At 35.9% G+C, this 27,989-nt stretch overlaps 1 protein-coding gene across 1 annotated transcript in view; it reads left to right on the top strand.

The window, feature by feature from the left end:
• Positions 1-22,168, top strand: part of AP3B1 (adaptor related protein complex 3 subunit beta 1) — a 158,663-nt gene extending 136,495 nt beyond the window's left edge. Inside the window, exons 25-27 of the mRNA XM_065655822.1 lie at positions 3,405-3,502; positions 8,677-8,815; positions 21,417-22,168. Coding sequence (XP_065511894.1) covers positions 3,405-3,502; positions 8,677-8,815; positions 21,417-21,570 — 391 coding nt within the window. The 3' untranslated portion in view covers positions 21,571-22,168. The remainder of the gene's footprint in view (positions 1-3,404; positions 3,503-8,676; positions 8,816-21,416) is intronic.
• The last annotated feature ends 5,821 nt before the right edge of the window (positions 22,169-27,989 follow it).

The following is a 27,989-nucleotide window of genomic DNA, read 5'->3' as shown; positions in this document are numbered from 1 at the left end:
ACTGTGCATCTTCTAAAGGGCTGAATGTTAGTCTTGCAGTGTCATTAATCATGGAGATGGTAAGTCTCCTTATGTTACTGTGGGAGAATTATCATCTCTCATTTGTTCATCTTAACTGGTTACACCAGAAGGTAAATTCATGTGATCCTTGGAATTAGATCAAGAAAATGCTGTGTCTCTTTTAAAAATACAATATGTACAGTTTAACAGTTATTAAGGCAACAGCAAGGGTAATGATGTCTAACATTTGCCCCTAAGTTCACGATTAAATACAAAACAGGTTTGCAGACTAGTGGCAAGGTACTGTTCTTGGACATCCCTATTTGTTTGATTCTTTTAGAGCTTCCTTCTGCAGAATTCTCTTTAAGCATATGTGTTTGCATTAATGGTGTAACTTATCAATTGCACTTGCTAACACCAGAAAATGCAATCTGCAGTTTTTGAAATCTAAAACTGGTTATGTTTTGTTGGCTTGAGAAGTTTTGCTTCTTTTTTTACTAATAAGCTTCTTCAGCTTGGTTTTCCAAGAAAGTTAGAGCAACACTACTTGAGAGATGCTTCAGTGCAGCTTGAACCGATTGTCTGCCAGATTCTTAAACATTATTGTTCAAGCTTCAAACCACTTCTGCCGTATTTTGTTTAAACATCATTTATACTAATTGTAGTATTCAATGTATAAATAAGTAAGTTAAATACACTAGAATTTAATTTACTAGATATTGGGGGAAATTATGTAGTTGTAGTGCAAGACTCAATTTTGTTATTCAACTTATACATTAGATAACTGATAAAGTCCCCATCTTAGGAGATACTCAGAGCTGAAATGGACAAGGTCCTGAAAAATGTGAACTAAGGTGGCCCTGGGTTGAGCAGAAGGTAGGACCTGGTGATTACCAGGCACCCCTTCTTACCTGAATTGTTGTATGTTTCTATGGAATTATGAAATTACTTTCGTTAGATTAGATATTACAAGATCTGTAATATAAAGAGCTAATAACAATATTTAAATCAATAAACAAAAGCTGTATATTTAGCCTGTAAACTGTGTGATAAAGAGAAGGGAAGATGATTTTCTCTGGCTAAAAAAATACATTTACTGAAGTATCCTGAAATTAAAGTACTGCAAAGTAAACCAGGTGCTGGCTAAAGTGAAATTAAGAACAATGTGGTTTTGAAGAACAACTAGAAATCAGAATTTCTGATTACAGACGATGAAGAGTTTATGGTTTATCAAAGAATATCTATTAGTTTTTTAATCACTAGAGGAAAGGGAAGTGGAATGTTTTTTAATAGCAGAGGTACCGAGTGGTCCTCTCAAGCAGTTACAGCCATATAAAACCTGAGCTATACTCCTGCTTTTATTCCTTGTTTTTGTGAAAAGGTTGTTACAAGCATTTCAAAGCAATCTTGTCATTGATGTTTTAAGTCGAGCTTATGTACAAATGGCATGTCCAGTCAATGTAGGACATGAATCATTGTTCACAAAACTGTTTATCTGTTTTATGCTGAATTATGTAGTGAACATCTTGCTTAAATAGCAACATTGGTTGAACGATCAGATGAACAATACCAGTGAAGGTATTGATAAGAGTTTTAGTCCTGTAGTCTAAGTATAGAGTAAGTATATATATATATATTAAAAAGTATATATATAAATGATATATAAAGTATATATATCAATTGCGAAATGTTATGAGGCGGTTGATTAAAGACCCTTCCTTCAGCTCTTAAACTGATGAAATTCTTGATCAGTTTTCAAAAGAAAAATTAAAGAAAAAATTATTACTTTCTTACTTTACAGTGCACTTTATCAGGCCAGCCAGTCAAACAATCCCGCTCTTTTAGTATGCTAATGACTTTAGAGGTGGATGGTATTTGAAGAAGTATAGGGGGAAAAAAAAAAAAAGATAATTTGTAATCTAACAAATTTTTTAAAGCAGCACTTCCTAAATGATTCTTTGTAAAGGAAATACTAGCCAGGTTTGAAGGGATTGTTTCATTGTATGTTTACTAAATAATATTTTTCAACAAATTTAGCATTAATGCTGAATTTTATTTGAAAAGTTCATACATGAGATTACATCCATAAGCATAATTGTAACGTATCAGAAGTTAGAAACTAAAAATGTACTAGTTCATAAGCATTTGCTTGTGAAATTGGGCAGTTATGGTAAGTATTAAAATTTGAGATAATGGGACCATAAAATGCTTGCCTGTTTTCATGTGGCTCATCTTGCATCTTTAGAAGGGCGACATATATGTTTTCTGTATTAGTGATCTAGTGCTTTTTTTTCCATCAGTCTGTCTTATTTCAGAATTTTGAAATTGCAGATTTCTAAAATATCAGTAACATATGTTTGAAGTTGATTTAAATACCGTGGATATTAATTGATGAAATATATTTCCCATTCTAATGATTGCATCATTATATTTAAGTAGAATATCTGAGGCATTTTAGCAATCGATATGTATTGACTATTCGGTACATCAGAAAAAAAAAGTATTCTAAAAATTTCTCATGCCTCAAAGCATTAACAAAGAATCTGACTGGATGTACTGATCCTGGATTGCTAGCTGAATCCCTTACAGCGTAGTTAGTCAATCAAACATAGCAGAGTGAATGTATCTTGAGTTTATCTAGACTTGGAGTCCAAGATGAGATATTTGGAAACTCAAGAGGATTTAATGGATAGAGGAGGGCAAGTTCAGTATATGGTATTTATTTCTTCAGGAGGAATGTATAGCATTTGATAGTAGTATGTTACTCCTGATAGTAATTTGTTTAACTCTGTGCCACTACGAAAACTGCCTTAAATGCTGCGACTTTCCAGTGTGCTTTTAAATCAACCAATATACTGTGTGTTTTTGTTTAAATATACAAAAAGTTGAGAAATTGAAGTGACCCAAGATATTTCTTTTTTAATGCCAAGTTTATTGTTAGGTTTGTTTGGGTTTTTTCTCAGACACTAATAATCCTTTTTGTCTGAAATTATACCTTTCCTAGTTTTAGCCCTATTTTTGGGACAGCTGTTGCTGATGACGGAATTTGTGAATAACGGTTCCTGTAAAGAAATTGTAAAATGTGTAATAATTTGTCCTTTGCAAGCATTTAGTTTGAGTGTGATGCCTTATAGATTACAAAAAAGCCCACATTAATATGAATAAAAGTTACTTTTTCAGAAATACAAGAGCATGCATACTATATTAATACTACATTTGTACTGGAGAAAATGGATCAGCTTTTCTGATATAAGAAATTAGCAGGCTTTTGGATTAACAAGGTAGAAATCATGCAGGTGATTCTAACACTGTTTATATATTCCGTGGTGAATTTGGAGCTGATGTGTATATATTCGTCTATGTTGAAGCACTTGGTTGATTCTCTGTAATTTCTCTTTTTCCAGCACAAAGGATGATCGTTTCGATGTTAACATTCAACCCCCTGTTGGAGAACTGCTTTTGCCTGTGACTATGTCTGAGAAAGACTTTAAGAAGGAGCAAGGTGAGAAATACTTCAGCAGCTTCAATAAATGTATTTGGATGAAAAGAGGGCTGTGTGCCTTTCAGTTTGAAAGCATACAGCAAGTGCTTCCAGTGTAGCTGTTTGTGTTAGTCTTTGTTGGTATTCAGTCTGATACCAATGATTTAATTTAAAAATATCTTTAAAAGGATATGCAGTGGTATTCAACAGCTTTTCGGTGTGCCTTTAAAAGCACAAAGCCCACCCTTTCCCCTGAAACAGTCTTTTGGCTCAGAGAGTTTTGGCTTCCTACTAGCAGTAGAAAGCAGTAGTCTTTCCTACTAGCAGTAAAGCAGAAAGTTAGAACCCCAGCTCAAGGAAATAAACTAAACATACACTGATATGGTGTCTGTCTTCACTGTCTTTATTCTAAGGCTACTTTCAAATGCTATTACTGTACCCGTTCCACAGATACTTTGAAGATGATTTTAATATTTTTCCTTTCAAACACTTCATATTAAAAATATTATTGCTGAAATACTGTTTTAGAAAGGTGACATGTTTTATATACATCTGCATTATTCTAATGTTGCGTCTTTAAGGAATGTAAATTTCTGATGCTACCTCCAACACAAACCTCTTTAAGAGCTTTTAGTGACTTGAATACTTTATACAAAATAATTAGAGAAAATTGTACTTAGCTTTGACCATGTTTTAAATGGAATAGTCTGTATTGCTACCGTTAATTTGGATATGATTCTTGGATATTTTAAAATAAAAATGATTACATTTTGAGTGCATTCAAATGTAATAGTGTTTACTCATCTATCTCAATGTATGGGGATTTACATGTGTAAATCTCTTCACATTGAGATGAAAATATACCCATGGGATCCTGTCTCATTGCTGTGTAAGGCTCAGAAACTCAGTATATCCATCAAGCAGTCAAGAACACCATTGAGTAATGCTATGTATTATTAATTACTGCTTTTGAGCATTTCTTGGTTTTGTATTTTTGAATGATTAAGAAAGTAGCTTAAATATTCCCTAGATCATTTTCAGTTAATCATATGGCTGCAGTGAAAAGTTAGGATTGTGCTTTGTTTTCTTAACCAATTGATACTTATTTGCTGTTCTTACCCTATGCTGGCTAAAGCCTGCCTCTCTGCTTTATACCTGCTCAGCAAACCAAGGTGAGTGATTGAACGAGGCTGTGGCACATTTGTTTTAAACTGTTCCCTTCTAAAAAATGTAGCTGAGGTTGTAGTGAACAAAAGGCAGGTTACTATGCTTCGTTTCCCCCCTCCCCCCTTTTTTATATTTGCTTGCTTTGTGATATTTTGATAGAGTTCTTGTATGTTTTACTGTGACTGAGGGCTTTTTTTCCTTCTGACTGGCCATACAGAACCACAAGCACATAGAAGAAGTGTACTTGGAGAATAGCTGTGGTCCTCTGTGGAGTTGTTGCCAAAATTCCTTTTTCTTCTGCCATTTTACTTCTATGGTTGTTGATTATTTGTCTGAATAAATCTGGCAGCTGTTTGCTATGTTTAATAGAGCAGAAAGGCTACTCTGAATAAAGCTATTTGAAAATTTGTTTATATGAAGTATTTGTAAATCCATGAAGGTCTCTTGGCATTTCTGTATCGCTCTCTCTGTCTTCCTAAATTCATTCTTTGATGCAGGACTTGATGCTGGCAAATTTACCACAGGTTTAAAAACCTTTTCTATTGCATCTTTTTTTCTTATAGATATCAGCTGTTTCAGAATATTTGTGGTAATAGAGCTCTCAGTTCTAAATTTTACATAAGTATTTATTACAAAGATCTAGGAGCAGCTAGCATTTGAGGAGAATTACTATGTGATCTTGCTAAATGGAAAATCCAAATTACAATAATAAATGCAGGGCAATTTAGAAGTGGGTATATATTACCCTATTTTGTGTTTAACTTAGATACATCTGTATTCTCCAAATGAATCTGATTTATACAGCTTGTTTTTCACTTGTCATGCTTTTTCTTTTCCCTTTTTTTTCATTTTTGGACATAAGATGTTTCAAGTCTTGTACCTGGAGATGCCTTATTTTATTTGCAACCAAAACAAATAGGTAAAAAAAAGTGAAGTAGTAAGGAGAATATTAGAAATGCAAGATTATATTGGAGGAGAATGAGAATATGTGTGGGGTTTAAGGATTTTTACATCTAAATTGCATGTGTAACCTAATAAGAATGCTAAAGAGGAAATAGCTGGTATTATACTGCTATGTAGAAGACAATTCGTTGCTACACATCTTTACTCAATTACACTCTGCTATTTTGCATTGTCTGTTACATTTGTATATGTCCATTTTCTTTCTGATGGCATAAGGAGGGGGGAACAGACAGTTTATTGAATATTCATGGCCGTGAAGGTTATCTAGTGGTAGCGGCAGAACCTCGAAAGCTGGATTTATCCACATGCTGCGCATGATACGCTCAGCCTTGCTAGGCTGAGTTCCCTTCCCTCCTGGGCTGGGGAATCCTCCAGTGAGGTAATTCCCCAGAGCAGCAGCTGAGTTAGCGGTTGATGTTGTGATTGACAATTTGGAAGCAGTGGATAAAAATGAAATTGCCAAATTACTCTTTACTTCTCTGGTTAAATATTTTTACTCATCTTCAGGCCTCAGGATTTTACAGCCTGTTTACATCACATCCCAATGAAAAGTCCAGTTTTTGCAGCAGGAATTCTGCATGAGTGAGACCTGTACTTTTGGGAAATTGTATCCGAATTTGTTTTTAATAATCAGTAGCAAAACTCCCCTTGCCTTAGTTCAGAATAGAACTAGACTGGTAGCTAACATACCTTGTTACCTGCCACTGTAATTTTTCTAATTTCATTTGCTTTTATTATCAAAAATGTGTAGTTATTTCATTGTATCAGTTAGTTAACCCAGATTAATTGCTGCTCTGTACTCCAATGAGGGTTTTCTTAGATTCTTATGTTTCAAGCAATAGTAAAGGTGGCATGTGATTGTTATAGCCGGATATTAATCAGAATTATTATGAAGGTGTTTTTAAAATAGCCAGTTAAAACTGCTTTAAGTATAAACACTATTTCCATCCCCATCCCCTGTGGACATGTTTTAAAATAATTTTGTCATTTTTTTTTTTTTTAAGTGTATACCTGATTCACATTAAAAACAACAACAACAGCAGCAAAAAAACCCCTTGGTTAAGTAAACAAATTGTTTATCCAATTTTATTAAGATTTATATATCCAACTTGTCTTCCTAACAAGCAAGATGCTAATTCTTTAAATGGTTGGACATTTACTATTTTCTGGCCCTTGACTACCACGAGCAATCATATTTGATGCCCCTTAATTAGAACACCCTTTTTTCTTTCCAGGTTCTTTTCCACCTCAGCAATCGAGACAATACATTTGCTTACCATGCTGCTCTCCTAAGTGTTCTTTTGCATGTAAATTAATCTTGATTCAGTTTACACTGTCATGCTGAGTGGTACAAATTGCCTATAACAATAAAACAGCATGAGTTAAAAATAAAGGGGGGTGAAAAGGCAGATTGAATGTGTGCCTTACTTGATAGGATGTTACTTTGCTTTATGCCAATACATTAGTCGACGATAATGAATCTTCTGTTCTGAAAAGCATGGTTTAGTTGATTTTTTTAATTTTACTTCAATGGAGCAGTACCTTGTCTTTTATAGAACAAGTTAGACAAACCATTAATGACAAGAGTGTTAAGGTTAAATATGAAGCAATGCATTCACTTCTCTGAGTGCTATCCATCTTTCCATTTACAGGAGCTTGACAAAAGTACTGGCTTTGTACAACATTTCCTTTAATTATATGCTGCGGGAAACAGGCTTTTAACATAAACATAGTTGCATTCATTTATTCAGCATTTGCTCTTCAATAGAGCTTAATGGAGAAGGTTTAAATCCTAAATGAGTACACACATCTCTCAGCAGTGTTATGTCAGTCCCTGTGCTCTGCTTAAAAGCAGTTTTAGTCTGTGTATGTAGTTTTTAAAGCTTTTGCCTAGCACTGAAGTTAAGCAATTTGAAACAGAATGTTCTATTCCAAAGATAAAGCTGATCTTTATAGAAGTTGTATGCTTATTTTTGTTCTCTTCAAGCGCAGATCATGTTCAAAAATATCCCATTATTTACTTATGAGCTGTTCAATTTTTACTTCGTTATTTCTTATTTTGTGACAGCAACTAATGCACATTCTAGTGCATTAAAATGTTAGATTTATTTTTTTAATTGCTCTATTAAGCATCTTTGTCCCATTTGCTCTGGGTTAGAACTGTATGTGCAGCCCTAAAATATTAGCCTTTTGAGACTCTTGCATTGTTTTCATTGTTAATGTTATTGTGGATTTCAGATACTTCATGTTTCTGCCTAAAGTGCTGTGCTCCATTGTTCGTCTGTGTTTTCAGCTTCTGAACATAGTGTAAAAATACACAATGTTAAGTTGTAGCTACTGTTGGGTTTTAATCAACACAAATGTCCAGTAAATCATTCTTCTAAACAATGGATGTTGATAGAAAAGTGAGGGTTTTGTTAAAATGTCCTTGAACATTTCCTTCATTACTTTTTTTTTTCATATGTTGGGATATAATCTTGACATTTCTGTTCCATTTCACAGTGATATTCAGATTATTTTAGTCAAATAGTTTATCGTGGCATGGATGTATTCTAACTGAATTTTCCAGTTTTTAATCTGATGACTTTGTCTTCAAGAACTAAATTGAACCAATGACAGTCTGAATTTCAATATTAGTTTTAGCAATTGGATATGAAATTATAATGAAATGCAGTGTTTTTATGACTGAAAGATTAGAAGATGTCTTTATATGTAGCCTTACTTAAGCTGGAGTTTTCCAATTCAGTCTTACTTAATAATTCATTTCTGTGTTTACATTCTTCTTTCAGGTTATGCTTCTTTTGAAGAAGAACCATCGTGGTTTCACAGTTGCATTAGTGTCACACATATCATTGTTCAGTTACTAGTAATTTGTTTCTGATAATAGGGCATTGCAAGTTAAACTAATGTAATTATGTAATTTCTTATAAAATTGTTTTCTTGATGAATGATTTAACTTTTAATGCAAATGTGAGGTTTTTTGTTTAGAAGTCTCTTATTTTGGTTTTGTGCTTAATAAGTGAGCAAATCTTAAAGTATTCATAATGAAATATTTAATGTTTCAGGGATGCTGACAGGAATGAATGAGACATCTGCTACAATAGCTGTTGCTCCGCAGAACTCTACTAGACTTGTAATAATTGAGAGGATAGTGAAAGCAGCAAACCTGGGTGTAGTCCCTTCTGGTCATGATAACATACTCAGGTAAGATTACATGTCATTCATAGTAGAACCATCTTTTAATACAAATCGGTTAGTTAAAAATTTGTCAACATTTGATAATACTAGGAGAAATTTTGTTATCTGCACCTTTAATGGATAAGGTACCTGATTACACTGTAACATTGAATCTTAAACAGATATTAACTTGAGCCTCAGCTCATGAATTTACTGTAAACAGTTAGGAGGAGTTGTCCGTTCATGGTTTTGTTTTAAAGGGAAAAGGTAGCCTTTTAAAGCACAATACTTTCAAGAGCATCTATATGATTTTGGCTTTTGCTTCTGTTTCCAAAAGTAACTGGCCTTATTCAAGTTTATCATCTGTGAGGAGCAGCTTGGTTTTCCCTCATTCATTTTTGACCTATGATATCCAGCTAGCTAAACCTAGAACTCAAGGTTTTTGGTATTTTTGTTTTGATTTGTTTTGTTTTTTCAGTTGGATGAAAATCTTTTTAAATGTGGGTTGAACATTAAATTGGATGTTCCCTTGTCCTTCCTATATATATATACAAGGAAAAACAGTGATCAGCCAAGAAAGTCACTGGCCCTGTCTAAGTTCCAGGTGTTGTAGATCAATCCATTTCATCCAAAATCTGTGGTACAGAATGTCAGTGGAACTGATATGATTGTTAGTTAATGACAGCTTTTAATGTGATTGACTTAAAATATTTAGTCCTGTGAATCTGTACGGCTTCTCACTTGTGGCAGGAACAAACAGGAAGATTGCCATGTGTGCAGAACTCAGTGGACACAAATAGCAACAGCAAGACATAACTGGAAGCTCTTAACCTGGTCTTGAAATAAGAAAATTCATACATCTTTCCTAGCATCTACTAATACTGTTCCAGAATGTGAATTATGTATTCAGCCCCCTGAATTTTGCTATTTATTTTAAAGCAAAGAACAATGCTTTTCTTTGAAATTTTGCTGACAGAGATGGCTGTTTGGAATGGTGAGAATCCTGTAGGCTACACAAGCATAATAACCTGGTGTTTCTCTTTGTTGGAATTAGTCATCTTTGCATCGCTGGGCATTTGTATTGCATTGCATTAACATTAACCCAGCTGGATTTTCCTATGTATTTGATACGGTCAATGATAAAATTCTGTTTCACCATAAAAACATGGTACAGCTACTGCGATTGCACTGGAATGATTGTCACTATTGACACCTGCTCCTCCATGAAAGAGTCCTCATTTGCTGCATCCCCGAGGGATCTGTACAGCCTGCGTTCTCAACATGAATTCAAAGACTAGGTGACTTGAGTGTGAATCAAGGGAGGCTGAAGTGTCTGCAGTATGTATGTGTTCTCCATCTTTACCCTATCCATCACATGAGACTTATCACATAGGGGTGGATTGTTTTGTGACTGAGTCTCAAAAAGGCTCCCTAAAATAATACCTTGGTTCCTAGCTCAGCCACAGGTTTCCTGATTGCAGTTATTTCTAATTTGATCTTGCATTCTCTCGTGCCTTTTTTTTTTTTTTTTTTTGAAGGAGGTTTTCCACAAAACAGAGTCTATGACCAACAGAAAAGATGTACTTCCCGTTGGATACACTCCCTCTGAGACCACGGTTGAAGGCATGGTCTGGTTGGGCTGAAGTATTCAGAGTGCTTTAGAGCATCCCGAAATCTTCTTTTCTTTTTTGATTCAAAATAGAATGTATTCAGTCTGCCACGGCAGTTACAGGATAGTTTGCATTTATAATGTCCATCAGGCAAAAAAAAATTGTTTATAACAACTTAAATGGCCTACCAGAAATGCCCAGCAATGATAAGCATTTAGAAAATAGCCCTTCATTTGCTTCACCATAAGTAACTGGAGTTTACAGATACTATGTAGTCATAATTGCACCTAGTTTTTGCTGAGAACAGGAATGGGAACATTAACTAATTGATACTGTGATGAACCTGTTCATCTTTTAAGTAGCACTACATTATCATTAAAGTAAATCCTAGGTTTAGATGAATGGATATTTGAGATAGAGATTAGATAATGAATACTTTCAAAACTCTGAAACAAATGACTAAAATATTTATAAGTATACATATATTTGGATTAAATCAATTCTGCCATGAGTGTAAACAAAAATGGAATATTTTCTTCCAAAACCTCATGGGTGCAAGAAGCGTGCCGTGTTTCATTTATGTGGCACGTACAGCATTTCAAGATGATAAAATAAACAGTCACCTTTTACCTTGATAAAGCAGTTATGGATACAATGAAAGTATGTTAAAAGTCATTTTTTTTTCCTTTTCTATGGTATTGTCATTTGTCTTGTTTGCTTTATTGCAAGTGATATTTGTGGAAAAAAATATATACAGCTCATCATGCGATTCTGTGAGGACTACTTTAGTTTACTTCTTGGAACTGCTTAGTACATACCCTTTTACACAGGAAAAGAAGCACTGTTTTTAAACTGACGTTCTGCACTGTGCAGCATGAATTATATTAACCTCTTAAGTTGGTCATCCCCAACTTGAGTATTACTACTTAATGACGGCTAATGCCAAGAAATTTGTATTGCCTGGTAAGGCAATACACTCATTCAAAATGAAATTGTGTAGTTTAATACAAGTGTATCTAATGGACATGAACAGGTGGATTTTTCTTGTTTTATTTTGTTTTGTTTTCAGTCTAACCATATTTGCATTCACAACAAAGATGTTGTCATGCTAGTGGGACCCAATTACGGCTCCTAAAATTGATAACCCTATTTAGGATTGTATTTCTGCACCAAGTAAAAAAACTTAAAGCAAATATAATGAATGCTTGAAACAAATATCAGCAGAACAGCATACAGTCACCAATGAAAAATGAAATAAATGGAAACCTGTCAAATACATCAGCTGTACATTAGTCCATATCACAGTAAAGCAACACTTTCTTACATGCATTTTTTTCTCTTTATGATATGACAACTTAATTTTTGTATTCACTTGAAATGTAATAACTGTTAACTGAGTGTAGAACAAAATGCCAGATTTTAAGCTCCCTTTTCTCACCTGTTTTATTTGAAGAGGTAGCTGCAAAAATGTATATCAGAACACAAAGATGCAGATTCATATTCATATATTTGAATTTATTTGAATCACTTAAAAAAATAATTTTTTTGAGCAGGAAATATAATGTCTCCTTAAATATTAAAACTTCAGAAAAAATCTGTTATTTTTCTTTAAAATATTATTTCACAAGAGTGATATGGGTAATTGTTGCAATATACATACATAGCTCTTTCAATGTTCTGAGGACTGTTGTTTGTTAAAAATATTTTAAGAAAGGAAGGGTTGGAAGTCGGGTGAGGAATGCTTAGATGTTGGCAAAGTGATTTCAAAAAGAATCAGCCAAGGCACCAAGCTTCTGTCTTGTGATTCAGGCCATATCTGTGGGCATCATTTGAATATCTAAAGACAAAGACATTGAAAGAAAAGTATTTCTTCCTGCACGGAGTTAAGTCAGTCTGAAAAACTACATTTAGGGACCAAGTACTTTTCAGTTGAAGTATGTCTGCTGTTTGTTGTCAGTGAGGAAGTCTACCAGGAATTTTCCCGTCATTAAGAGGATGCATAACTGAGAACATCTATTCCTTTGAAGTTGCTTCTTCTGTGGACCATCACTTCAGCTCCCTATCTCTACTTGGCCAAAAATGTCAATGATTTATGTATCAAAAATAAATTCTAGGCTGTTCTTTTCTATTCCAAAATGTGATAAGATAAAGATACTATTCAACTCAAGATTTTCTGTAATTTTCTTTTTAACCAGTGGGAGCTTTATTTATCCAGAAATGCCCTTCATACTGGTGTTACTTTCAAGACATGTAGCTTATTCCTCTAAGATGAACAGTCTAAAAGTTCCTCAGGTCTCTTCCTCCTTTATTCATTTTCAGCTATATAACCTCCTACTGGGAGGTAATCTTCATTTTCTTCACTTTGAATACAACAAAAGACAGCAGATGGTGATAGAACAAAAAGACTAGTTGCAGATTTCATTTTAATCTTTGAAAGACTTAAATGCTCTTATGATCCTCTTGAAAGTGTCAAAATATTGTCTACAGTTACATAAGGCCTTCTGCGTGAAGTAGAGGCATTTCAGGGTTAATTGGCTTAGAAATAAAAGAATGGAAATACACAGAGAAAGCATTTTTTTCCACAAACTATGGTGCAAAAGCTTTTAATGTGTTGGCAGTGGCATACAGCAGAAAAGTCCATTCAGAGCTGGAATCACAAACTGGATTTGCTTCTTCACTCTTTCACTTGTTTTGTGCTTGTGTGATTCCATTGACATCAGAATATAATATGTAATGTGATGGAGAATCAGGCCGTCTTGAACTGCCTATCTCTCCCCTTTCCACTTCCTGAACCATTTCTTAAGTGAGATGCACTGTACTCCAGCAGATTGTTTCCCTCAATGACCATGACTGTACAAAATGATGCAAGGTAGAGCACCTCTTCATTCTCAAAGACTTCACTTGCACGTTGCCCAGTCAGTCAATGAAATAAAAATCTGAACCCATCAGTGTGGATATGAAGAACAAATTTTAGTCAACCTCAACCTGTCCAGTGAACTAGTCTGTTGCTGCTGTTGTATTTTGGAAGGACTCCACCATTAGCAACAGGAAGTAGTGGGTTAGAAAGTGAGCACGGTGTCATCTGCATATCTCTATTCTGCAGTTCATCAGGATGGCCTTAACCATTGACCTGCACTCTGACACACATGACAGCATTAATTTCAGTCCTTTAATTTGAGATGGTCAAGTCTATAATTTCAACAACACAATATGGGACAACCTGACATTTTGGAGAAAATCAAACCTCAGCTTCTTTCAACACTGAAGCCTTAATCTGCTTTGGAACAGCTATTTCATGTATTGAAATAATGAGTTTAATATCAGTCTCCATTAAAATCATGAAAGTGGTCATTCTAATAGCCATCTCTTCCTTCTGGAGATCACCAGAACTTGCAGAGGATGCATTCTCATCTCTTAGCATGTTGCCATAGTAGGCACCCGAATTAGCAGCAAACAGGCTAGCTTTTAAACAAGAAGCATAAACCATCACTTCTGCTCGTTGCTAGAGCAGGTCTAACTAGCTCAAGCACAGCATTGAATGCACTGACTATGCTGCTTCTGGGACCTATATTTTTAAGGACACTTGACTGCACCATATAGATATGCCAGTTTGTTCAGAGCTTGCTGTGAGTAGTACATCATTGTTTAACATACCCATGACCTATGTGATTTTGTGAATAAGCAGGTGTTGAACAAGATACAAAATCTCTTCCACCTGTCGTTTGGAGGCTTGCATTATTATCCTTTAGCAAAATCAAAACCATACTATGTAAATCATGTAATATGATGGCAAGCATGCTGCAATGGATGAGCATTGAAATTCTAAAGAACATGAAAGCAACTAAACCCAATATAGAAGCTTGCATAAAATCATTAAAAAACAGAAATCCAAGGATCAACACTTGTTTTTCACTAGCCTTTATTCCCTACCCCATGCATCAGCCTGACAGTCTGGTTGTATTCACCCCTTTTTATCATTTTGCAACCTGTCATGTCCCATTTATAGTATATTGGCAGACTGATTCTCAAAGGAAAGAGGGTTTTGTTTACAGACAATTTTGATTATCAGAGAATGACGTGCTTAGTAATCAGTTATCCTCCCCACATCTTTTCAAACCAGCAACACTTAATGTGGGGAGAAAAGGTATGCAATCGTGCATGTATGCATGTAGGTTTGTGTTGAACAAAACCCCACTTAAAGGGGTCCATCTGGAAAATTTCTATGTGTATGTCATCTTCCAATTGGTACTAAATTTGGAAGAATTTGCAGGCAGAAAGTTGGTGCTCAGACCCCATCAGCTTAACATAACTAACTGCTTCTGCTTCCAGCATGTCAGAAAGGAAGGTCTATCACCCATCTATTGAAGATAAACAGTGTAGAAATTTCTGAGAAATATAAATTGTTTATAATTATTCCACTAGAAACAAAATATATGTTCTAAGTGGCTGACAAACAAGTCTTATTAATTTTTTTAAGGACCTTTTCTGCTCTGTGTGCACACAAAAATCTTTCCCAATATTTTTTACTAAGCAATTGGCCTGTCGGAGAGCTCAAATGAAGTGAAATCTACCTCTGCCAGTAGCTCCTTTGACGCAGTTATGTGGACTGTTCTGCTTCTGTGGTTCCTTAGCTGTGGGGCTCAGTCATCGTTTTCTACTCTCCTAGAGAGCTGCAATGGGTAGCTGAGTAAATAAACTTGTAATAGACATGCAGCCTTGATTTTGCTTCCTAATTTCTCAAGTAGGAATTAATTAGAGAGCTAAATACCCTAGGCAAAACAGTTTCGCTGGTAGCCTTTACCTGTAGGAGACAGAATTTTAAATGGAATAGTATATCCATGTCCACAGTATTTCAACCTCTGTTGTAGCCAGAAGTTATAAACTCCTAATGATTTCTTAATTTATGATAGATGTAATTCTATCTTAAAAACAAACAAACAAACAACGACAACAGCAAACACAAACCACAACAAACAAACAAGCAAAAACCTCAGCTAGGCTAAGCATTTTTATTTCTTTTGTCAGCCAGGACTGAAAGTCTTTCTGGTTAGTTGCTGTTACTAGGTAAATATTTTTATTCGTAGAGAAAATGATAACTGAAAGTTTTAAATGTGAAAGTACTCATTCGGTAGTTTCTACTAGATATTCCTTAATTTCTTAATCAAATCCTAATGTTCAAAAGCCTTGACATTTTCTCCCTGCTAACAAAAGGGCCCTGTATGTATTAGTACAGTTTTCATGTATTATCAGCATATGAAGATTTTGATTAACTGGTACAGAATACTTGATCAAGAAAATGCCTTTCTACAACATCATTTTAAGGCCTTTAACGTTTTAAATGTATTATTATATTTCAGAAGCTTGCTTGTGGATTGCAAAATTTAAACATAACTTGAATAAATTAAATTTGAGCTTAACATTAAAAGTATATGAGTCAGTCATTTTAGATATGAGGTTAATCAAAATAGATTGTTCTAGCCTAGCTTATTTGCTGTCCGCTAGAGGACAGCACTGCTTTTGTATCTGAATGCTGTAAAGTGAAAAATATGTGCAGCATTTTCTTTGAAAAACAAACAGGAACCTTCTGAGCCAGTTGTTTAAACAGAAAACATTTAACACTTTAAAAACTAACTGAACAGAAGAGTATCTGTGATTTGAAAGATCTCTGAGCAAGTTTAATGTTTTAACATGTTTCTGTAAGGTAATTTGCTTTCTTGGAATTCAATAATTTTTCTACAAACTGAAATTTATAGCCTTCTGTAAAAAATTGACTGTATGTAATTCTCAAATACTTATACTTAAATGCCTGATTCTTTAAGAAAAACAAAAAGAATAGGCTAGATGAGAAAACAAAGTAGATCGAGTACTACAATTACAATTTTCTAGGTGTGAGGACCAAATATTTTGATTCAAGCTTTTAGCTTGTTGAAGTTTTGGGCAGGAGATATAAATACCTACATATTAAAATGCTGACATTTTTTAACTAAAGGTAAATTTGGAGAATGATTCAAAATTCATGCAGCATCTTTTTAAACATATGGAGTAGTGGTATGTACTGGATAAAAAATTCAGAAAACTCGCTTGCATTCCTGCATTTTTGTTAGACGTACAGTGCAACTGCTTACTGGCAACTGAGGACAAATGCAAAATCTATCTTGGTAATAGAACAAAAATGGTAAAAATATAGTACAGATTTGATTGCAATTTATTTTACAATTTTATTATTTTATAAAACCCCCAAATAATTAATATTGGAAATAATTACATTATGGTAATGAATTCGGTATTCTGAACAGTTTATTCTAAGATAGTGTAAAAATAGCATGAAATGTACTGGAAAAAAGAAAATGACAAGTTATTGTAATATGATTTTTAAGGTAAGTATTAATCAACTTTTCTAATTAATAACCAATGTTAAACATGTTTTTGTTCTGAGAGGTTAAAATCACCAGGTTAAGAAAAATGTCCTTTTTTTCATGAGTATATTTCTGCTTATGTTTTACTATTAGGCTTACTTTATCACCAGGTCAGAACTAAAACATAGTAATGCTACTCCAAATACTTCTTTTTCATGTTCTAAGGCTTACTCAGAGAATGAATACAAGTAATTAGCAATTTAGCCAATTTTTAGATTAATTGTTAATTATAAAGTCAAACCTTTACATAGATAGAATTTATCAGACTAAGTTGAAGATTCAGAGCACTGAAACTATAAATATTTTTATTGTCCAATTGAAACACTGTAAGGTACTTCGTAGTTGTTCATTCTTATATTTACAAATTTAAGACTAATTCACAGCACTATTTTTTCCGCATTTGAATATATTCATTGCATAACTTGATTACACATTTGTCAACTTTGGACTAATTATTTTTCTACAGCTAGGGCAGGGCATTGCATCTTCTGATTGTCTTTCTTACTAATAGGATTCTGTCTGCTTCAGCTGGCAGTAATTGAAGGCTTCGTGTACAAGATTTAAAGAAAGGGCGGAGAAAAAAAAAAGTTTTAGCCTCCATGGGCCATTGTCACTATTTCTGGTAACCAGTTGAACAGAAAAAGAAAATCTAGCTTGAATAGAAAAATCAAAGAGGAGGAAGAATGCCTGACAGGAGAAAACATATGTTTTAGTGCTGTCAAATTACATGTAACAAACCCTGCTTTGCTGTAAACGAATGTCCCAATAGCGAGTGTTCAGGTGTAAATTTACTTTCTCAAATGTTAACTTTTAAAGAGCAGATTTTGAATGAATTACTCTGTTGCTGTCTATTCACTGGTGTGGAATTTCCATAACCTTTCCCCATAAAAATGGTTTTCCTGTATATCGCAGCTATCTTCTCTCTACAAATAAAGGGAAAATAACTGCTAGTCTTTAGTTAGGCTAGTCATCATTACAAAGCCAGCGTTTGGCAAATGCTGTCACATTGTAGTATCCAATACTCTGTGTTTACCCTTTATATCAATTACAAATCAAATATTTCTGTGTGATAATCATTAACAAATCTTATTTTCATGGAAAGTGACCAAGAATATGTACTTGATTTTTAACTCTTGAAAGACTAAATGAATTTCTAAAAATATACAGTACTTTATTTATGTTGATTTAGAACTTGATTCTTAATACATATTTCCTTACCAACTGACAGGTACTATATTCATGTAAAAACAATCTATGAACACCTTGTGGTTTTTTGCATGTCACATAGCCTCAGAATATTTAACATTCTTTTTAAAGAAAAAAAAATATATTTGGAAAAACTCAGAATATGCAAATATCTCACATTGTTATGTTTCTAATCTGTCTTTTTTTTTTTAATGAGAAAAGTATTAACAGCTGCAAATCTTCCTGAATATTTTTGAATGGTGTGAAATCAGGTTTAGAATTTAAATTATCATAGAAAGAAAACTAGAAAATAACTGCAGTGTAGTAGAAACAGCCTTCTTGAAACTATTAGTAAATATTTGGTTCTCTTTTCTGCATGGTATTCTCATTTACTTTCTTTTTTTTCTTATTCACCAATGCATCCTTTGTTGCAACAGAACCATACTCATAATATAATGTCTTATGTTAAGAGTTGTCCATAGGACAAATTCTTTGTTTTGGACCCACAAACAATCAATTTACAAGCTAGATTTTAATGTACTACAGTGCGGTTTCTAAAGTTTATGTCTCTCTATGGATTCTGATTGGTTTTGTGTTGTTTTTGTTTTTTTTTTTTTAAATTCAAATTCTAACTTTGTGGCAGTATCAACTTTAAGAAAAAAAAAATTACTGACGTTGTGGGGAAAAGAAGTTTCTTGCAAAGAATAAATACCTACTATATAGAGCGATTAATTTTTGCTGCTGAAAGATTTTTTTTAATAGCTTTCTGGTCTAAGTATTTAGTTGAGCACAAACACACATTTTGGAAAATCCACCTGGGCTTATGGTAAGAGTAAGCATATAAATGCAATAGCTTGTGCTTAGTCAAAAAAAACAGCTATTAACCAAATTCTCCAATAACAGTATATTTAAAACATCTAAATAATTATCAAATCAGTTGTACTGCTAGTGTCTTCTAACCAAAAGTCAAGTGCTTCATCCTTTTAGAGCTGTATTCAGTTTCACAGATCATGTAAGTGTATTTATGCTGTAACTCTCTTTAGAAATTAAATTATCTTTCCTATTTTAAGGAACGTATTTCGATTTCCAAAGTTCAAAAGCAGTGGTAAACCCATTGTCTGGTTCTTCTATACACCCTTTTTTAATAGTGAAATAAGTCATCCCGTTCTGTTCTAATTCTTTATTCACTAAGCGATTCCAGATCAGTGACCATTGATACAAACCGATTAGACACTGCTACTTATGCATACTAACAAATTGTGTAACATTATCTGAGTATCAAACCCTTTGCATCTCGCAGACCACATACAGATTCACATTTTATTGATTTTACGTGTTTTTTTCAGAGGTATGGAAAAGTACTATTGATCCCCCGTGTGATTTTGCAAATCTACATGTAAAAATATCAGTGCAAAACTGATCTCTGATGCTTTGGGCCACCTTGGCTTTCACAGAACGTTGACTTTGTATCACTTTCAGGTTTGAATAAAAGAGAGTAAAATCAAGCCTTGGGGCTAAGAAACACAGCAGGAGTGCCAACTACCAACCTATTTATGTGCACACTCAGACATAATCTGCTTCTGTGTTGTCCCAAGACACAACTGTTAAGTAAATAAAGTGACTAATAAGACTATTGTTTCTATAATTATCCCCCTGTCAAAATCAACAAGAGAAAAAGTGATCTTCTACATTGCAGTGCAAATAGATGAAATCATTGATAAACCTAGCTAAGTAGATATTTTTATAGTAGTAGTAGTAACGTTGGTTTAGAACCTCCTATTAAGGGGAATAGTCTTTGAATGTATCTATAATCTGGACAAAAGAAATAGATTGACCTGTGATGGGTGACATTAGAGAAGTGCCCCATGTTTCCTTAATTAGTATAATGTGTTACGAGATTTTGATATGCTTAGTTAAAAAAAAAAAAAAAAAAAGAGAGAGACAGAAATTACATCTCGTTTAAAGAGAACCTGCTTCCTGCTTAAGTGGCTAATATTTTAATTAAGTCTGGAGTGAACTTTTTTGAGTATGTCCTGATAAACTCCCTCCTTTATGTTGATGGTAATTAAACAGATCCCCAAGGGCTCGGGTAGGCGCTTTGCAAGGCCCATGCTAATTGTCAGACATGAGACACTGACCAGTTGGTTTGCTCTTGAATAGCCGACAGCGTGCTGTCAGCCCAGCAGTTTGATTTTTCTGTATTGTGAGCTGTTGTCAGGGCTAACTGGGTCCTATTGTGGCTGAAGATGTTGCGCAAATTGAGGCAGATGGCTCTGATTCAGACACGTGTCATTCAGAAAGAGGAGAGGAGATTGGCCCTGCAAAGTGGGGTCAGACTGGGTCACAGACCTGCTCTGCACTTGTTAGTGTTTTCAAAAGCCCATGTGCAGCAACTTTGTTGTTGTCAAGTAACCAAGGCGGGCAGGGGGGAGGACACAAAAAAAAAGAGGAGGGCAAAAAAAGCGTGGTGTGCTCCTTGTGGAAGGTGGAGGACGAGGCTGTTGCCATCCTCTTCTGTTGCCATCCTCTGCCTTTCTGTCTCTTGGGCCTGGCTGTGCGTGCAGAATGAATTAACAGGATTGACAGAAGTTCATTGTGCCTAAAATGGCTTTTCAGTCAATTGTGGTGCTTAAAAGGCTAGTTTTGCTTTTAATTCCGTGTAATTAGTGGGTTCTTCATGTCTTGGAATTTAGTAATGGTGCATGAGTCCTAACTTTTGTTTATCTGATTGGTTGGGTTTCATTTGGTTTTTAATTTACTTCGTAGGATTTTGAATAATTATAAAATATTTAAAAATATTTGCCATATTTTTATGATTACATATTCTGGAGATAATTTCACAGATTGAATGATTTGGTGTCTTGCTGTTACCATCATTTCAAGTGATTGTGTTGGATTTTTATAACTTTGACTGGTTTTAGTTTGAATTAATTCCCGAGATGACAGGAGGATGCACTTTTCTGAAAGTACAACCATTTGGCTTTTTGGAAGTGTTCTACTACATTTAGTTGCATTTTCTTTGGGGCACCAAATAATGATAGTTATCCATGGAAAACTCCATATAGCTGAATTCAAGTTGCTAGTGTGCACAAGTATTGTAGATGAACTGAAGAATTAGAATTTATGTAAAAGAATTATTTAAATAGAGTTTAGTTTGTGTTATTAAATACACAGTTTTACATTATACTTTTTATCCTTCTTAAATGCAAAAATATTTACACAATGCTGAACAAATTCTTTCTGAGGAATTTATGGAGGTTTTTATGGTTTATCCCCTGAAATGTATAAATGAAATTCGAGGCATTTTATTATATTTGAGCTCATTTAACTTTTGCAGAAAGAAATATTAGCAGTCTTTGACCTGAAGATCTTCAGTGATTTTTCTTTTTTCCTTTTTATTTTTCTTTCCCCCTCCAGGTTTGCAGCTAAGACTGTGCACAGTGGGTCACTGATGCTCGTCACAGTGGAGATGAAGGAGAGCTCTACAGCGCAGCTCATCATAAACACCGAGAAAACCGTGATTGGTTCTGTTCTGCTGCGGGAGTTGAAGCCTGTCCTGTCCCAGGGGTAACCTGCTTACATCTGGACTTCAGAATCTGGCACACAACAAAAGTGCCTGGCATCCACTACTGCTGCCTTTCATTTATAATAATAGCCCTTCCATCTGGCAGTGGGGGAAGAATACACTCTTGACATTCTTGTCTTCTGCTTTAGAATGCTAGTGTGTATCTATCATGTATGCAAGTTGTTTCCTTTTATTCTGCTTGCTAACCAAAGAACATATATTTTTCTGTCACTTATCTGCGCTTTTAAATGTATTTCCCATTTGGTTTACCCTAGTCCTTCCCTCTCTGCTCCCTTCCCCCACTACCTTTCTTCCCCATTGGTTTTCCCCACTATAGTGGACAAATACTAGATAATAAAGTTCAAGGGAAATCACACTGCTTGAAAACTGAGTTAAAATGGCAGGTAGGTTCCGGCAACATATACAAAAAACATGTGGCTCAGAGAGGTTTTGTTGCGTAAGTGTAAAAATACAATAAGTACAGCAAAATTATGTTCGCTTTCTGGAAATGATTGTAGACCTGAACTTGTCTATTAACATTGTTCCCACCTACTGCCGGTTTCTCAAATATTTCTGTTAAGATGCCAATAAAGTAGTGCTAAGAGCAGAGGCTCCCTCTTTCTTGTTTTGGTGGAGAACTGATAATGACAATCATTTGTGTTGTATAAAACTAGTTAATTAAAGTAAATACTAAAAAGGCTGGACACTACATATGCATCAGCAAACTGTTCTTGTGAAAGTAGCCAGCATTTGTGATCTTCCAGTAATTTTCTGCTATGCAGTTACATTTTTTTCAGTAAGAAAAGCCAGTAACTGTCTGTTTTCAAATTGGCCCATTCATAAAATACTGTCTGAATTATTAGAAATTAGTATTATATTAAATACTGATTATTAGACTATTGTGGCAAATACTGTTATCTAGCTTAATAAATTATTCAGATCTTTTCTTCAAATTTCTTTTGTAAACTGAAATTAAAACGTCTCCCACCTGTGCATAAACCAGGGCTCAAGCAAAAAGAAATTCATAGCCACATCTGCTGAATTAGGCTGAGAAGACCAACAGCCATACAACCTTTGTTGCATTCAGTTTTCTGCCTGTAGCCTGGGTGTTACTGGTTTTGACCTTCCCTTCACATTCTGGTTACATGGTAGGGCTGAAGATGCGGGGCTCTGTCATTTCATATCAGTTCTCCTCACTCCCAACATGGCTTATCGTAGGTGCTCATTGCTCTGCTACAGATGTTTTTATGACACAGAGAAGGTATTTGGATAACTGTATCATTGCTCTGTGACCTTGACCCTCACATGGTCCTTTGATGCTGGCTCAGTGGTGCTGTTTTGGTTTAGCTTTCTGGATGACAGGAAATATTGCTTCATTAGAAATGCTGAATTACTGCACACTGGGAGATTATTATAAAATTTTCTATTGAAGTTTTGTAGAACTAAAACATGTAGCAGTTTATAGGCAAATTCTAAAGAGGAGTTGGTTTTTTAGGTATTTAAGTTGCACTCCTTTGAGAAATGTTGTTTTAGGTTTTGCTAGCACACAAAATAAAGTGGTACTTATCAGGCAAAGAAACAAGAATCTTATGCCCCCAACAGAAATCTTGATGTTCTTAATCAACATATACATTATTTTCTGGTCATAATCCTGCAATAAGTTTTTCTTCAATTACAGTTTCAAAATGTGATTGAAAAGTTATTCAAACAGATGAAAAAGTGTTAATTGTAGAAATACCATCATCTCAGATAAAATGCAGGTTGGTCTAGATGGTATTTGGTTTTAAGACTTGGTGAGAAGTTGGTGAGGGAAAGGTGCAGAACCACGCTTCCTGAGAGAAGTCTGAACAGCAAAACCTTCAGCCATATTTGTAAAGGAGAAAACAAACAGGAATTGTTTCTTCTACCACAGTATAAATCAAAGGAAGGCCTATTAATGCTATATAAGTCACATAAGGTGCTGAGTAATTTTGGCCTCCTAGAGTACTTAATACACTTTAATAGTGAAGCCAGAAGCATGTACAGTAAGGATATTTTGGGGGTTTCTGGTATTAACTTACATTTTTCAACACTTTTTGACTTGGTCCAGTGGTTCAGTAACTCTTGATACAGGTATCTGCACTGATGGTGTGATTCAAAAATTTTTGCCGCTTTCCCCAAATAATAATTTGGATAAAAACTTTCTTTCAAGACAGATTTAAATAGTAAAATATCTCTACGTGCAATAGAGCTCAGCTCTTCAGAAACCTAAACAGGAGCACATGTCCGTGTCTTACATTAATAACAAAGTTGTATTCATTCATAATTCAGCCAGCTAGCAGTAGTTAACAGTTTCTTGGTTAAGATATATATAATTTTTATTCACTTCCTTCCATACTTTTCATTATTTACAGAGGTACATTAGAGGTTATTAGGATATGAAGTAGATGACTAGTCTAAACTGCAATCTAGAATTCACTTTGGAGTGATTTTCTTGCTGCACCAGCTAGGAACAGCTCCTCCCTCTGTGGGCAGAGTTCTCAGTCAGGAGCTGTGCACTGAGAACCACCCGGCTTTGTTAAGAATCTAGACCTGGGCAGCCTCGGAACGTGCCTGCATGTGTGACTCAGGATGCAGGAGCAAGGCTGAAGCATGGCATTGCAGGACTGGTGAGCTGGGTTTTGCTAAGATGGTTGGGGAATTGTATCGATGTCTAGCTTGGGGAGTGGGAGGTGAGGGTTAATGACTTAAATTATGAAGAGTTCAAAGGCAGTGGAACCTGCAGAAATATAGGAAAACCAATAACAACCAAAAATTAAAATATAGGAAATTTGAGTATAATTTTATTAACTGTTTAGCTCACTCATGCTCAAGGTAAGTACTCCCAAACCCCCAAAACTCAAAGAGGTTCCAAGGTTATGGTGATCTAGCCCAAGCTTGAAAGCTCTGCTGCTAGTTATGGATTGAAGAATTCTGCAGCAAGAGCAAGGGCAAACAGATGAGAAAGTTTCTACATAGTGAGAGATTGACAGTTTACCTCTTCTTTGCTTCCTGGTTGTTTCCACACACCAACATCTTCCCCCTTGTGAAGACAAAGGGGTTGGGTTTTGTTTGGTTTGTTTGTTGGTTTGGTTTTGTTCTTTGGGGTTTTTTTGGTTGTTGTGTTTTGTGTTTTGTTTTTTGGGAGTTTTTTGATTGATTGGTTTGGTTTGGGGTGGGTTTTTTTGTTGTTTTTGGTTTTGTTCTGGGGGGTTTTTAATAACTGAATTTTTAAATTCAGGTGTTCCAAAATAACTCAAACCATTTGGAAAGAGTAGGGTATGGGGAAGAGTTGTTATGTTACTATGGATTGCAGAACATAAACACAGGCTTGATTCATGACAATCAAAATAAGACTTTTTATTCCCCTCTTATTTTCTTTTCACATTTTATGATGACTTATAAAAGGATAATATATTTTTTCCTGCACAGCCTGCTTTAATTCTAGTAACTAATTTCTAAAGAAAAACAGCAGAAATAGAAATGGGTCTAGAGCTAGGAACAAAATGATGGAAGATATAAATAGAATACCATGTGAAAGAACAGTGAAAATAATGAAAGTGTTTTTAGAGCAGGGACATGATACAGCATGAAATAATAAATACCATAGAAAAGATAAATTGGGCTTTCCTGATCATCTTTTCTACTAACTCAGGAACAAGGTGGCATTCTGTAACATTATTAAAGCAATATATGTGAACTGGAGGAAGGAATTAACTTTTTCCCCGTTTTTAAACACAACATGTACTTAAGCTCTGGTCATCTGCTTTCGCAATATAATATGATGTTTACTAAAGGTGGAACAGTACTGGAAATGTATGTTGGCAAGGGAATACACAGATACGTGTTGGGTAGGATACAAAAAAACATAAGGACTCTAAATCCTCTTGATCTGAGGCATAGGCTAATTACTGCTATTGGGTGACAGGATTAAATCCTTTCGCACACTTCGTTTTGGCAATAGCCCATTACCATCATTAATATTAATTCTTTTAAAAAATATTAAATACTTGAACTGTCTAGTTTTGTATACAGTATCTGATATGCTTTAATTAATTTTAATTTAGCATTTAAATGCCCTAACAAGGATCCTGGTAAGCAATGTACAGGTAGGCTGGATCCTCTCAAGCCCTCATCTGACTTTCAGTGTGCACCTGAAACAAGCAAATGGGGATCAGGCTCTGTTCCCTTAATTTTCTGCCAGTTCATCATAGAATCATTTTGGTTGGAAGAGACCCTTAAGATCATCCAGTCCAACCATAACCTAACTCTAGTGCTAAACCACATCCCTAAGAACCTCATCTATGCTTCTTTTAAACACCTTCAGGGATGGTGACTCCACCATTGCCCTGGGCAGCCTGTTCCAGTGCCTGACAACCCTTTCCATGAAGAAATGTTTCCTAATGTCCAATCTTCCTCCCCCACCCCGCTTTTTTTTTAAGATGGAGTGTGTGTTTCTATAGCTCTTCTGTGTTATATGAAATGTTTTGCAGTGCAGACACCAGGCTTTGCTGTCTTTGCATAGTGTTATTTCATTACTGATAGCTGTCTTTGGACACAACCCTGATAAAAGCAATGCTTCTGTTCAGATTTTCTTCCTCTGATCTGGTATACTTGTGCTTTATGTAGCACAGTCCAGTGAACCTGTTTGGAAGAGAAAGAGATGGTGAACACCACTGCATTTCCAGTCCCACAGCTAACTGGTTTTGCTTCAGAATGTACAAGGCGAACTACATTTCAGTTGCTGGTAGTTCTGAGCCCATGCTGTGACTGTACTGCCCCAAATCCTGATCCACTTAAATCCCTGTGTACATTCTGGTACGTATACACATGTCTTCACAAATAGTGTTGTTATAAACTCATTTTTCTCATTGTGCAGGTGTAAGAGAGGGAGCAAAAATGAGGTTTGCTGACTTCCATCATTGCTTTTCCAGCCATCTCCAGGTCCCAGCCTGCCCTTGCCCCACTCCTGTTAACTTGGCTCCTCCTTTGCCCACCTTCCCAGCAGTGGCTTTCAGAGGAGAGGCAAGAGGACAGCGCCTCTGCCCTTAGCACCATCTGATGTAGCATCTATGTTGTGAGTCACCATCCATGTCTCCATGCCACACTCTGCCTCAACCCTGGCCTGTTTTTTCTCATTAGTTGCAATGATTTAGACTAAGCCCTGCAAAACCAGCTGACAAATCACCCTGCTCCTTCAAGAAAGAGTTGGTGCACTTGGGTCCTCCTCACTCTTCCACCCTGTAAAAATGCTGGTGGATTTGGGACAGGTGGTTGGAGAGGTGGTGAAAGGCTTCCTCTTGTGGCTGACATGACTGGCAGCCCTTCAGCTGCTAGCCATGGCAGGTGGGTGAGGGAGCACCCAAGTGCTTCCACCCACCCTGCAGAACTTCAGCCTTGTCTTGGACCATGGCACAGCCACCAGCTTGGGCTCACAGCAGCACCTTGAGTCTGGCAGCCGGAGCAGACTGGGCAAGGGAGGTGTAGGGAGGGCAGGAGCCTTGGGAGAGGCAACATCAGCTCTTCTCCTCCTGCAGCGTGTCACATCTGATCAAAATCCCTGCCCCTTGTCACCTCCAAGCACCACCAGCAGCCATGGGCTGTCTGCGTTCACAGGGCTTTGAGGCTTGGGCAGCCAGGGGGGCTGGCAGGTCGCAGCTGCAGGCACCCTGGTCGAAGGAGAAAGGCAGGCAGGCTAGAGGAGAGGCAGCAAGCCACCTTCCCTGGGCCATGGAGGCAGGAGTTGCGTGGGATACTGGCCTCCAGAAAGGGCTGCAGCTTTAATGGAGATTTGCATTAGAATTAAATCAGCCTAGCTACCCCCAAGAGGTTTTGCCTCAGTGCGAGGCCTACATGTCGTGACAGACTCCACTGCCGGTGACCCTGAGCAGACCGCTGTGGGTGTGCACCATGGCTACAGCTTTACCAGAGATGGCTGGCTTTGCCCTAGGGCACTGCAGACCCCCTAATCTTCTCCTGAGCTGTGCCTGGAGGCTTGTACATAATGCACCTCACTGCAGGGGACACTTACCTCTCTTTGCAGATGGTGTTTCACATACAGAATAATTAAAACCCATAGTATTTATTATTTCCTATAGTTTTCATTTTGCTTTGCCCTGATTTTGCACGTTACTGTGAGGATGTTTAGGCATTTAGTTGCACTCTCTATGTGTACCAGCAGTGCACAGCATACCAGCGCCTGCTGAATCCTTTTTGGAAAGTAAATGGTATTCTGTGTGATTCTTAAAACATCAGTTGTGAGGGAGGTAAAAGAGCTTAAAGAATTACTGACTGAGTTATTTTTTTTGAACTATTTTTTCCACTTCTGGCAATAGCAGCTATCTGTCCCACTTGGTACAGTTGGTTCCCCACTCAGATCCATGTGTTCAGATCCATGCCCGAAAGCA

Source organism: Caloenas nicobarica, chromosome Z (genome assembly GCF_036013445.1).
Source record: "Caloenas nicobarica isolate bCalNic1 chromosome Z, bCalNic1.hap1, whole genome shotgun sequence".
In the NCBI taxonomy this organism is placed as follows: Eukaryota; Metazoa; Chordata; class Aves; order Columbiformes; family Columbidae; genus Caloenas; species Caloenas nicobarica.
This window is presented reverse-complemented; position numbering and strand designations above follow the sequence as displayed.